This window comes from Delphinapterus leucas, chromosome 7 (assembly GCF_059928025.1).
Source record: "Delphinapterus leucas isolate spDelLeu-1000000601 "Yukka" chromosome 7, BTC_Dleu_Yukka2, whole genome shotgun sequence".
Classification (NCBI taxonomy): Eukaryota; Metazoa; Chordata; class Mammalia; order Artiodactyla; family Monodontidae; genus Delphinapterus; species Delphinapterus leucas.
In genome coordinates this window covers 16,496,625-16,510,595 of record NC_143135.1, presented here as the reverse complement: position 1 = coordinate 16,510,595, position 13,971 = coordinate 16,496,625, and the positions used below count along the sequence as shown (strand labels likewise).

The 13,971-nt window shown below is 36.1% G+C and overlaps 1 protein-coding gene across 4 annotated transcripts in view; it reads left to right on the top strand.

Annotated features, from left to right (window-relative positions):
• Positions 1-13,971, top strand: part of TTC17 (tetratricopeptide repeat domain 17) — a 166,369-nt gene that overhangs the window by 58,188 nt on the left and 94,210 nt on the right. For all 4 annotated transcript variants that reach the window (XM_089914911.1, XM_022592214.2, XM_022592215.3 and 1 more), the window contains exons 11-16: positions 1,780-1,926; positions 3,271-3,386; positions 3,543-3,708; positions 4,877-4,954; positions 5,092-5,316; positions 12,461-12,647. In XM_089914911.1, the coding sequence (XP_089771037.1) occupies positions 1,780-1,926; positions 3,271-3,386; positions 3,543-3,708; positions 4,877-4,954; positions 5,092-5,316; positions 12,461-12,647 (919 nt within the window). The remainder of the gene's footprint in view (positions 1-1,779; positions 1,927-3,270; positions 3,387-3,542; positions 3,709-4,876; positions 4,955-5,091; positions 5,317-12,460; positions 12,648-13,971) is intronic.

Below are 13,971 nucleotides of genomic sequence, written 5' to 3'. Positions count from 1 at the left end.
GTATGTCTTCTTTGGAGAAATGTCTATTTAGGTCTTCCACCCATTTTTGGATTGGGCTGTTTGTTTTTTTGATATTGAGCTGCATGTGCCGCTTATATATTTCGGAGATTAATCCTTTGTCATTTGCAAATATTTTCTCCCATTCTGAGGGTTGCCTTTTCATTTTGTTTATGGTTTCCTTTGATGTGCAAAAACTTTTTAAGTTCCATTAGGTCCCATTTGTTTATTTTCATTTTTATTTCCGTTTCTCTAGGAGGTGGGTCAAAAAGGATCTTGCTGGGATTTATGTCACAGAGTGTTCCGCCTATGTTTTCCTCTAAGAGTTTTTTAGTGTCTGGCCTTACATTTAGGTCTTTAATCCATTTTGAGTTTATTTTTGTGTATGTGTTAGGAAGTGTTCTAATTTCATTCTTTTACATGTAGCTGTCCAGTTTTCCCAGCACCATTTACTGAAGAGGCTGTCTTTTCTCCATCGTATATTCTTGCCTCCTTTTCAAAGATAAGGTGACGATATGTGTGTGGTTTATCTCTGGGCTTTCTATCCTGTTCCATGACCTATAGTTCTGTTTTGGGGCCAGTACCATACTATCTTGATTACTGTAGCTTTGTATTATAGTCTAGTCAGGGAGCCTGATTCCTCCAGCTCCGTTTTTCTTTCTTAAGATTTCTTTGGCTATTCTGGGTCTTTTGTGTTTCCATACAAATTGTAAAATTTTCTGTTCTAATTCTGTGAAAAATGCCATTGGTAGTTGGATAGGTATTGCATTGAATCTGTAGATTGCTTTGGGTAGTATAGTCATTTTCACAGTGTTGATTCTTCCAATCCAAGAACATGGTATATCTCTTCATCAGTTTGTATTGTCTTTAATTTCTTTCATCAGTGTCTTATAGTTTTCTGCATACAGGTCTTTTGTCTCCTTAGGTAGATTTTTTCCTAGGTATTTTATTCTTTTTTGTTGTAATGGTAAATGAGAGTGTCTCCTTAATTTCTCTTTCAGATTTTTCATTGTTAGTGTATAGGAATGCAAGAGATTTCTGTGAATTAATTTTGTATTCTGCTACTTTACCAAATTCATTGATTAGCTCTAGTAGTTTTCTGGTAGCATCTTTAGGATTCTGTATGTATAGTATCATGTCATCTGCAAACAGTGACAGTTTTACTTCTTTTCCAATTTGTATTCCTTTTATTTATTTTTCTTCTCTGATTGCTGTGGCTAAAACTTCCAAAACTATGTTGAATAAGAGTGGTGAGAGTGGGCAACCTTGCCTTGTTCATGATCTTAGAGGAAATCGTTTTAATTTTTCACCATTGAAGGCTATACATATTTGAAATTGACTGTCCAGTGGTTTTTAATGCCTAAATGATAGCTATATTAAACTCTTAAGAACCCTTAAGCACACTAATTTTATAGAATAGTGATCATTTTAGTCTAGGTAGGGGAGAGGAATAATGAATCAAACATCTAAATCAGCTAATCACTAAACCTATAAGAGACTAAATCATAGAAAGGAAGTAGTGGGACAGGAAAACAACCCACACTAGTTTTCTCACACATCAATGGCATAGTTGATTGAAAGTTGCTAGCTATGCATTATCTGTGAGAGAATACTGTTGGGGCATAGTTCTGAAAATTAAAGATCTGATTGCCTTTTAACTGACCTACTTTGTGATTTTCTTCTAATTTTGAGTATTCATTAACATTTTTGGGTTGAGTTAAATCTTATTTACAACTCCTTTTCTGCTTTCAATTTGATTGAACTTTTCTTTTCATTTTCTAGTTTGGTGAGGATTCATCAACCTCCAGTATGATGTCTGTGAACTTTGATGTTCAAGCAAATCAGAGTGATATCAGTGATTTGGTCAAGTCTTCTCCCATAGCCCATTCTGTTCTCTGGATCTGGGGCAGGGACTCTGATGCATATAGGGTAAGTTAGTAGAGGGTGATTAAGGAGTTTTCTCTAACAGACAAGATTTCTTAAAGCAGTGGCCCTCAACCCCACTGATAATATGGCCCCAGTCACTGTTCAGCTTAGTTCAGCAAGCATTTGTTAAGCTTATATTAAATGGAAGGCATTCTGTTAGGTGGTAAGACACAGGGTCTGTCTTGAGTTCTTGGCAGTCAGGTGGGGCAGATGGACACCCTGATTTCAGTTCAAAGCTCTGAGTATAATCACCAACCCTCACAAGTTTCTAAACTTGACCTAAGTGCGTGCTTGTATGTACTTCACTTATTTAATCAGCATTCTTTTATTGAGCTTCCAACTGTATACCAGGCTGATACTATGAATATAGTACACAAGTTCCTTGCTCTGCTGGAGCTCACATTCTAGCAGAAGATACAGATAATAAACAAGTAAATATGTATTTCTAACCTACCTAAGAAATAATTGTGTGTTAGCCAATGGGGATACCAACATATGAAGACAGAAACCATGTATTTTTTATTCAACATTAAATTTTCAGAATTTAATTGTGTTTTTATTCTAACAAAATTAATACGGCCATTTATTATTTAATTATGTCTAATATAAATTCCCAAGTTTGAAAGCTTCAGGCTATAAGTTTAGTAAACCTCTGGTACATGTTATTTATATTTAGAAAGATGAAATTTTACAAATAAAATAATAATTGTTAAACTTTAGCATTGGCAAAGAAAAGTCTTAGTTAAGGGAAAAATAGTTTTCTGTGCCAGTTTTTTAAGTGCATATATGCTTCTAGGTAAAAGTCACAAACTCCACCTCAAATTGACTTAAACGAAAGAAAATTCACCTCATATTATGGGAAATCCAGAGATAGAGCAAACTTTGGCTTTGGTTGATTCAGTGGCCCAGTGACCCATTTCTTTCCTTTTCTTTAATTTGCCATCCACTGTATTGGTTCCATCCTAAAGCCTGTCTTCCTCATGGTACTGAGACGACAGCCAACAGTAGCTGGAGCAACATGGTATTTGCTCCTATGGGGCATAAGAGACTAAGACTGGCTTTTCTTTCTTGGAAGCCCCAGGCAGACCTCTCCTTGTGTCTTAGTGGCTCGGCTGAGTTAGGCCTGCCCAACCCTGAACCAGCCTGTGGTAAAGCAGGTAGAATTACTGACTTAGACTAATAATCTGCAGTAGAAAGAACATTATAGAGCCTGCCACAAGGTCTAGATCTTAAAATACTAAACTGTTTGTCGGTTATCCTAGTATATTTATGTTCTTTTAAAAGTTCATTTATCATATTGAAGCATTGAATCTGAAGAAATTTATGAGAAACTTTCTTTTTTATTAGGACAAACAGCATATTCTGTGGCCTAAAAGAGCAGATTGTGCAGAAAGCTATCCTAGAGTCCCTGTTGGCGGGGAATTGCCAACGTATTTTCTGCCTCCGGAAAACAAAGGACTCAGGCAAGTGCTGATGGATTTGGCAAAGCACTTGATTCTGCATGATTATCATCTGGCGGTTCTTTGAGAGCACCAGCCTTGGACTTGAAAGGTTAAGTCTTTATTTTGAAGTCACCCAAACTTTGAAAATATGAATTTTGTTCCTTTTTCTTGTGCCAGGATCCACGAACTCAACAGTGATGATTATGCTTCAGAAGAAGAGGCCCAAACCCCTGACTGTTCCATAACTGACATCAGAAAAAGCCAGACTCTGTCCTACTTAGTCAAAGAATTAGAGGTCCGCATGGATCTGAAAGCCAAAATGCCAGATGACCATGCACGAAAAGTAAGGCTCACTTAGGCTGGTGTTTATTGCCGTCCATTCTGGTTGACTTCACAAGCCTCATAGGTGGAGCAAAAATTTGATAGAAGGCAGTTGTTGAGCTTTAAGTTTATAAAACTGAAAGATAGAGTTAAAGATTTGGTGAAATAATTAAGAAGTCAGTCATGCTATTGAAGGAATGCCAGTAAAGTGTTCCCCTGGGTTGCTATATACATAGACCACCCAAGCAGTGTTCCTCTAAGAGGGCTGCAAAGATGAGTAACACAGAACTCTGTTTACCTAGGGGAGGCCATTCTGACCACTGCAGTTTAGCTTTACATTCTCCAAGCTTCCAGAAGTTTGTATAAATTGAAAGCTTGAAGATTCTCTTTCCTTGGCCTTATCAACCCTGCTTTGTGCTCATATGAGGTCCTTAGGAATTTGTATGAATTTGATAACTACTTTGCAAACATTATAAATATGTTTTGTTACGCTGTTTTCTTTAGTTCCTATTAGCTATGTATAACTAGGAATGTTTTATTACTGAATATAAATCCTATATTAGTTACCATTCCATAGGTACAAATGAAAAAATTTACTTTTTACAGAGATAACAGACCATCACCATGACCTTTTTTTAACTTAATTTTAAAACTATGAGCAGTTACTACTTACATTCAGCATTTACTGAGGCAAAAAACATTATGTTCCAGGCACAGTTTGGAGTGCTAGGAATACAAAGAAAAATAGACCATGATCCCTAACTTAGAGTTGCTTACAGTTATATAAATGCTGCAAGAATATAAAGTAGATTAATTGAGGATCTGGTGCTTTTCCAGCTAGGAAGGGTAGCAGATTTTCATTGCATCAGGTGTTGCATGCTTTGCTCTCTGAATAATTTCTCATTTGGTTCTGGACACTTAGGTTGACTTGAATGGGGGAATGATAGATCACCTTAATATGTATGTGGTGTATATGTCTTTTAACTTTTTTTAATTAAAGGAAACTAAGGCATACATGAGCAGGGTAACACCTGTTGTAATGTCAATGACTGCATGTTATGTATATAATTATAAATATCTCTTCAAGTTAGCTGTTCCTGAGGAGCTCAAGACTATTGTCTATAGAAATTCTTTTCAAATGTCTTCCCTGTTATTTTCAATTGATTCAATCTTCCTTTTGATGTTTTCAGATTTTGCTTTCCCGTATTAATAACTATACTATCCCAGAAGAAGAAATTGGGTCTTTCTTATTTCATGCTATTAACAAGGTGAGTTGCCTACTTCAGATATCTGAAATTTAAATGCTTAGTAATTGTAATTAAAAGTTAAAATGCATGTATTAAAAAATCCTTTTTAGAATGAGTACTGTATTCTTGTGTTAACTGAAGTATTTGGGGTTTTTCAGCCAAATGCTCCTGTCTGGCTGATACTCAATGAAGCTGGACTCTACTGGAGAGCAGTAGGAAATAGCACCTTTGCTATTGCTTGTCTTCAGAGGGCTTTGAATTTGGCTCCGCTTCAATACCAGGATGTTCCTCTTGTGAACTTGGCCAACCTTTTGATTCACTATGGCCTTCATCTTGATGCCACTAAACTGCTGCTTCAAGCTTTGGCCATCAATAGCTCTGAGGTGAGGTTTTATGTTTCTTTGTAGCAATATATACTAAGTAGTGATAACTCAAATTCAGAGTATAATATGTGTTTTTATAGAGAGGGCATAAAAAAAACTCGTTTTATTTTTTAGTAGAATTTGCATATTGTAAGAGGGCTTTGTTTTATTTTTGATGTGTTCATCTATTTTAAATGAATGAAGTTTATAAATTATACAGTTATTTTTTTAGAAACTTACATTTACATAAGAATGACATAGCTGCTAAAAATATACTGCCACATCTTTATGTCTGAAACATCTGCTTCTCACTTTATCCTGCTCATTACAGCATGCACATTGCATAATGTTATACTGTTTTATAGCTTTAATTTATAGATACCTTTATACCAACCAAGCCAGAGCACAGTTTAAAGGTTGTTTTGATAAGCATAGATAAGCAGGTTGATATTCATGCCCTGAACCTCCCACATGCAATCCATGGAGTTGTGTCACTGCTTTGTAGTTCAATACTTTATTTCATTGTTTCTAAAGTACCACTTACTTTTTTTTTTTCATATTTTAACATCTCTGAAATAAGGATGCATGTTATAATTGATGACATCTTAGGTTTGATGAATGCAGTTATAATAAATGTACAGTTAAATTGCTTTTATACTTAGCGTCTAAATGTTTCTGAGTTTTATATGCAAAGAAACTTTTAGAAGTGTGCATGAATGGCCTAGGTTTATTCGAGTTGTCCCAAAACTGATTTTTTCAGTACTAGAAGAGAATGTTGCCTGTTAAGAGTTTCCTTTGAAATACACCAATTCACAACTGGATTTTAAGTAAAACTTTATAATCACTGTTATACAACAGGCCAAGTTGCCAGAGAAGTACATCAAATATTAATCAAATGTTTACTGTGTGCCAGGTGTGGCTATAGTAGAACAGATGGTCTATATGAGATGTGATAAAATGAACACCCAAATGGAAGGTTCAGCACAGCTGTATTCCCTTGATACTTCTCATGGTTCACTTTTTTCTGCCACCAGCCAAGGCAATTAGGCAGTTTTCTTCTGGGAAAAAAAAAAAAAAAAACTCCTTTAGAGATTAGCTGCCTTTTCTTTTTTTTTTTTTTTTTTTGCGGTACGCGGGCCTCTCACTGTTGTGGCCTCTCCCGTTGTGGAGCACAGGCTCCGGATGCGCAGGCTCAATGGCCATGGCTCACGGGCCTAGCTGCTCCGTGGCATGTGGGATCTTCCCGGACCGGGGCACGAACCCAGGTCCCCTGCATCGGCAGGCAGACTCTCAACCACTGCGCCACCGGGGAAGCCCTGCCTTTTCATATTTGAAAATTATACTAAAATTTTAGCTAAATACTGTAGTACTGCAACAAGAATAAAAATACAAATCAGTGAATCAGGGTAGATACCCCAAAATACACCTTAATCAGACCCTACCCCCAGCTGTCAACATTTGGAAATATTTCCTTATAAGCTTTCCTTCTATGTAAATATTTCATAGTGTTGCAACTTTACTGTACTGGTGATCTTTAAAACTTACATAAAAAAAAATTTTTACTACCTAGTTTTTATAGCCATCAATTTAAATGGTTGTATAAAGGTTTGATGAATTGATATGTTAGAACTTACTCCTCTGTTGCTGGATGTTTAGGTTGCTAATATCAGTAATGATTTTCTGGATATGACCTTTTCTGTTTTCCAGATAATTTTCTTAGGAAAGACTGCTAGTAGCAGTGAAATTACTAAGTCAGTAAGAGAATGAATATTTTGATGGCTTTGATACAAAATACCAAACAATCCACAAAAAGATTTGGGCCAATATATATTGCCATAATCAAGATCTATAAATATTCATTTTGCTTGTGTTATCACCAGAATCAGTTGAAGTAACTGCTAACTTTTATTGATTGTTTACTAGAGCCAGGCATCATACCAAGCACTTTACATGTAATAACTCATTTAATCCTCAAAACAACCCTATGAGATAAGATTTACCCATTTGATAGAAAAAGAATGCCAAAGGGATTTACAGAAAGTCATAGAGCTTGGATTTGAACTCAGGGAGAGTGACCATTAGAGTTCACACCTTTATAGTCAAGTCACACTGCTTCTGTATTAACATTTGTAAAATAGATTTACTTTAAAAAATTTCATTTCTCTGTTGTAACATAAATTTCTTTATCTTATTTTAAGGATATTGTATTTTTTTAAAATGTTTATTTATTTATTTGGCTACGCCGGGTCTTAGTTGCGGCACACAGGATCTTCGCAGCATGTGGGATTTTTTTTTTTAGTTGCAGCATGCAGGATCTTTTTATTTTTTACTTTTTAGGTGGGGTATGTGAGATCTTTAGTTGCGGCATGCAGGCTCTTAGTTGCGGCATGTGGGATCTAGTTCCCTGACCAGGGATTGAACCCGGGCTTTCTGCATTGGGAGCTCAAAGCCTTAACCACTGGACCCCCAGGGAAGTCCCTGTTTTATTGTTTGTTTGTTTGTGTTTCTGGCTGCGTTCGGTCTTCGTTGCTGTGCGCGGGCTTCTCATTGCAGTGGCTTCTCTTGTTGCGGAGCACAGGCTCTAGGCACATGGGCTTCAGTAGTTGCAGCGTGTGGGCTCAGTAGTTTTGGCTCGCAGGCTCTGGAGCGCAGGCTCAGTAGTTGTGGTGCACGGGCTTGGTTGCTCCATGGCATGTGGGATCTTCCCAGGCCAGGGCTCAAACCCATGTCCCCTGCATTGGCAGGTGAATTCTTAACCACTGTGCCACCAGGAAAGTCCTCTATTTTATTGTATTTTTAAAGTAAAAGTTTATGTAGGCATTTTGCTCATTTTGTTAGAATTTGTTTTTTTTTTAATTTTACATGAACTCTTTATACAATAAAGTCTTTAACTCCATCTATCATATGTTAAAAATATTTTCTCTCTTTGCCTTTTTATCTTAGCTTTTAAAACTTACCTTAATTTTCCATCTTTTCCCTTTTGATTTCTATTGTTAGATTTAAGGTGTCCTCATAAGAAGTCTGAAAAAAAAATAGTTCTATTTTGTTTTCTCTGGTTTGTCTTTAAATAGTTGACTCTCAGATATACAAAGGCCTTTTCCTATGTTGTCTTCTAGATGTTTTACAGTTTCAGGTTTCACATTTAGGCCTATGATCCGTTTCAAGTTAAATTTTCTTTGCAATGTGAGGTAGGGATCAACGTTCATTCATCAAAGTTCATATCCAAACGGATATCTGATTGTTCCAGGAGCATATCTCAAGAACACTACACTTTCCTTATTGAGTCACTTATCACCTTTGCTCTGAACTCCAGACTCCTTTATCCAACAGCTAACATTACACCTCCACTTGAATGTCTAAAACACGGTCTAAAACTACAGGCCAAAACTAAGCTCCTTAACATTGTTCTAATTTGTTCTCAGTCTTCCCATTTCAGGAAACAGTAAAGCCAGTATCTCAGGACAAAAACTTAGAGCCATCCTTCGTACCTTTCTCCTTCTCTCAGGGCAGATTCAATCTATTAAGTAATCTTGCTGATTCTGTTTTTAAAATATACCCAGAATTTCACTATTTACCATCATCTCCACTGCTATCTTATCCACACCATCATTGTCTTTTATCTAGATTATTTCAGTAGCCTCCTAACTAGCTTCTTGGCTTTCTGCCTTTGTCACCCTACACTCTGTTCACAGTACAGCAGTCAATGAAATTCTTATTAAAAGTCAGATGTTGTCAGGGACTTCCCTGTTGGTCCAGTGGTTAAGACTCCACACTTCCACTGCAGGGGCACGGGTTCAATCCCTGGTTAGGGAACTAAGATCCCACGTGCTGCGCAGCGCAGCCAAAAAAAAAAAGAAAGAAAGAAATTGCGTTATGAATAAATACAATGCCAGTAGTGCTCAACATATGCTAAACTTATATGCTGTTCCTTAGCTTTAGGAAGCTGTAGAGTATTGCTTAAAGGGAGCCGCTTCCCCTCTCCTTTCACCTAAATTCTCTCCATCCCATAGCCAGAGTTGAAAAATTACCTTCTACATTGAAAAAATACAAGAAACAAAGTTAGTAATTTTTTTTTAAATGTCAGATGTTGTTATTTGTTCAAATCTCTGCGGTGACTCTCCATGTAACTCACAGTAAGAAACAAGAATTTAATGATGTAGAAGGTCCTACATGACCTTGTTACTTTTCTGACCTTATCTCCATGAGATCGTTCCTTTGGTCATTCTATTCTAGCCTCACTTGCCGCCTTGCAGTTCCTTGAACATGCTAGCTGTGCTCCCTCCTCAGGACCTTTGCATTTTCTATTCTCTCTGCTTGGAATGCTTCATCCCACTAAGATTCTTCATAGCTTGCTCCTCATCTCCTTAAAATCTTTTACAAATACTAACTTCTCAGGGAGTCTTTCCCTTACTACTCTGTTTGTAATGGCACTCTCTTCCCTATGCTTAGTACTATTTATGTCTCTTCCCTGCTGTCCTTCATCACATTTTACTCACAATTGTGTGACACGAGACTATAAGATCCACTAAGGCAAAGATTTATCTTTCTTATTTTCTGCTGTATCCCCAGTGTCAAAATCAGTATTTGAAACATGGTAAACACTCAGTAATTATTTTCAGAATGAATTCACGAAAATTATTCTTTTTTTCCAAAATGCTAACCAGTTCGTCTCAATACAAGATATTTGCACAACTATCATTGTAGTCATAGGGATAATCATGATACTTCGTTTCCTTCATTCTAGTTGTAAGGATAATTATGATACTTCATTTCCTTATGGAAAATATAAAGACATTTTTGAAATCTATGTATGGAATTTAATTGTATATCTTAGTGTGAACCACTAAGTAATACTTTAAATGTAACCTGAGCACTACCTAGATTAGGCCTCTTTAATCTGGAATATTTTGTACACCTTGGTTTGGTTATAGTGAGATATTTCTGATGACCTAACAGCCTGAATCAAAAGCAAGTAGCTGATAAATTATAGGGGATAATTGCTTTTCACGGGGATATACTGTGCAATTTGAGAATAAAACATTCTTAGATCTTTTAAAATATTTTTAATGATAAAGTAAATAGATGGTTTGTAGAATAAATGGTTTGTATGCAGCAAATACTAAGCATAGGTATATTTCTGCTAAAATGACCTAAACTGAATACTTTGGGCTGTGTATAAAAACAAAGTCTCAACAAACAATTGGAAAATAGAATTTTAAGACTATTTACAATAGCATCCAAAAAATCAGACATCTAGAAGTAAATCTAAAGGAAGATGCACAAGATTTCTATCGTGATTACAAAACATTGCTAAGAGAAAGAAAACCTAAATAAATGGTGATATACATCATGTTCATGGATTGAAAGATTCAATATTGTTAAGATGTAAGTTCTCTTCAGATTGATTTATAGATTCAATTCAATCCCAAACTCCCAGCAATTGCATGTATATGTGTGTGTAAATTGATAAGGAGAGTCAAAAATCTACATAAAAATGGATCTAGAATAGCTCAAAAATTGGGGTGTGAGGGGAAGAAAAAAACAGAGTTGGAAGGTTTATATTACCAGATTTCAAGACTTAACTGTAATTAAATCAGTATGGTACTGGCACAAAGATACTTAAATATATCAATGGAACACAATAGAGAAATTAAAAATAGGCCCCTGCATATATGGTCACCTGATTTTATGACAAAGGCACACTAGTTCAGTGTGTGTGGGAGCTTTTGGTTTTTCAGTAGGTAGTAATGGAGTACTTGGATATCCCCTATGGAAAAAGAAATGAACCCTGACTCCTACTCCATATCATACACAAGATTAATTTGAGGTGGATCATGTACCAAAATGTGAAAGATAAAACAATAAAGCTTCTTGATGAAAACATAGGAGGAAGTCTTTGTTACCTTATAGCTGGCAAAGATTTCAAAAAGCACTAACTATAAAAGAAAAAAATATATAACTGAACTTCATTAAAATTAAGAATTTCTGTTTATCAGAAGATACCATTAAGAGAATAAAAAGGCAGACAACAGACTTGGAGAAGATATTTGCAATAAATATTTCCAGCAAAGGTCTCATGTCTAGTATATATATAAAGAACTCCTTCAAATCAATAAGAAAAAGGCAACCCAATTTTTTTTTAATGGGGAAAACAACAGCACTTCAGCAATAAGGGTACCCAAAGGGCCAGTAAGCACATGAAAAAATATTCAACATTATTACTAATCAAGGAAATGCACATTAAAATCACAGTGAGATGCCACTTAAGCATCTCACTAAAACAGCTAAATTTAAAAAACTGACAATAACAAGTCAGTGAATTCTCACAGTTGTTGGTAGGAGTGCAAGTCTGTATGTTCAATGGGAAATGGTTTCGTTGTATCTCATAAAACTAAATGTATGCCTACCTTAAGAACCACTACTAAGTGTATACCCAAGGAAAATGAGTGCATATGTCTATCAAAAGACATTTACATGACTGTTCATAGTAGCTTTACTTATAGTAACCCAAAACTGCAAACAATCCAAAAACTCCCTATCAGTAGGAGAATGGATGAATAAATTGTGGTGTATTCACATGATGAAACATTACACATCAATTTTTTTTAAGAAGAATGAACAAATAGTACACAAAAAACATCTGGTTTCTTGAATATTAGATGTTGTGTTGAGTGAAAGCAGGTACGAAAGGGTACATATTATACACGTAAGAGAACATACTGTTTGATTCCATTTATATGGAGTTCAAGAACAGGCAAGGCAGAGCTGATCTATGGTGATAGTCACAACATCACATCAAGTGGTTACCTCTGGGGTTGGGGTTGGGTTGCCCAGGGGAACCTCTTGGGGCACCAGAAATGTTCCAAATGTTTTGTATCTTTAGATGAGTGGTGGTTACAGGGGTATATACATACATAAAAACTCATTGAGCTGTACGCTTAAGACTAGTGCATGTTACATACTTTATGTATTTTTTATCTTAGTAAAAAGGTAAAAAATAAATTTATATTAAACAGTTTAGCTGATGTAAATAAAATGGACAGTTGGGGTAACTTTTATGAGGTAACCTAAAAAAAGCCAAAAGACATATACTGTAAAGGTTTTGTAACTCTCAGAAAATATTAATTCATTAACATTTTCTGATTTTTTTTTTCTTTCTTTTCAGCCCCTGACCTTTTTGAGCCTGGGAAATGCTTACCTTGCTTTGAAGAATATCAGTGGGGCACTTGAGGCCTTTAGACAGGCTTTGAAATTAACTACCAAATGCCCAGAGTGTGAAAACAGCCTGAAGTTGATTCGCTGTATGCAGTTTTATCCTTTTCTGTACAACATCACCTCTTCTGTTTGCAGTGGTAAGCAGCTGTTAAATGCTGGCAAAATAATGAGTTCAATCAGGATTCCTGTTTTGATCAACAGAACACAGAAAATGATTTTATTTTTCGAAGGTTTTTACATAACCAGTGTAATTCTAGATACATAGGAAAGAAATTAATTAATAACTTGCTGTGTACATGCCTTGGAGCATTAGGCTTAATTCTCTCCCAGAGCCCTAGTTTGAGAAAGGCTGATCAAAGTATATTCGACTGGGATTGATAAGCTGTGAGATTTTTTTCTCTCCCCCAAATCTCTGATGTTCTACAACAACTGCTATTTATGGTAAAAGATATTTTTTTCTGCCACAAATTCAAACGGTGTAATGAGATTTGAAGCAGTGTTTCTATCCTCATTCACCGAAGTACAGCCCCTTGTCTTTGAGTGGAGGTGGTGTGGACCTTCACCGCACCTTTCAGGCAGTCGTCCGACGTGAAGCGGCTATCTACTTTGCATTCTTCCGCTTCCTCCCACAGGCACCATGCATGTGTACATATGTGTATACATACACACGTGTGCAGCAGTGTGTCCACCTGGGTCAGAGCTACTTGAGTTAATGTCTCAACTATTGTAAATTTCTAAGAGTTCCATGATATTTTTTCTTCAATATTTTTTTATTGACGTATAGTTGATTTATAGTGTTGTATTAATTTCTGCTGTACAGCAAAGTGATTCAGTTGTACATATTTATACATTCTTTTTCTTTGAATTTTTATTTTTTTATACAGCAGGTTCTTGTTAGTCATCAATTTTATACACATCAGTGTATACATGTCAATCCCAATCACCCAATTCATCACATCCTCACCCCCACCCCACCCCCCGTCACTTTCCCTCCTTGGTGTCCATACGTTTGTTCTCTACATCTGTGGCTCAATTTCTGCCCTGCAAACTGGTTCATCTATACCATTTTTCTAGATGCCACATATATGAGTTAATATACGATATTTGTTTTTCTCTTTCTGACTTACTTCACTCTGTATGACAGTCTCTAGATCCATCCATGTCTCTACAAATGACCCAATTTCGTTCCTTTTTATGGCTGAGTAATATTCCATTTTATATATGTTCCACATCTTCTTTATCCATTCGTCTGTTGGTGGGCATTTAGGTTGCTTCCATGACCTGGCTATTGTAAATAGTGCTGCAGTGAGCATTGGGGTGCATGTGTCTTTTTGAATTATGGTTTTCTCTGGGTATATGCCCAGTAGTGGGATTGCTGGGTCATATGGTAATTTTATTTTTAGCTTTTAAAGGAACACATTGTATGAGCACATTGAATATAAGGAATACATTCTTTTTTTA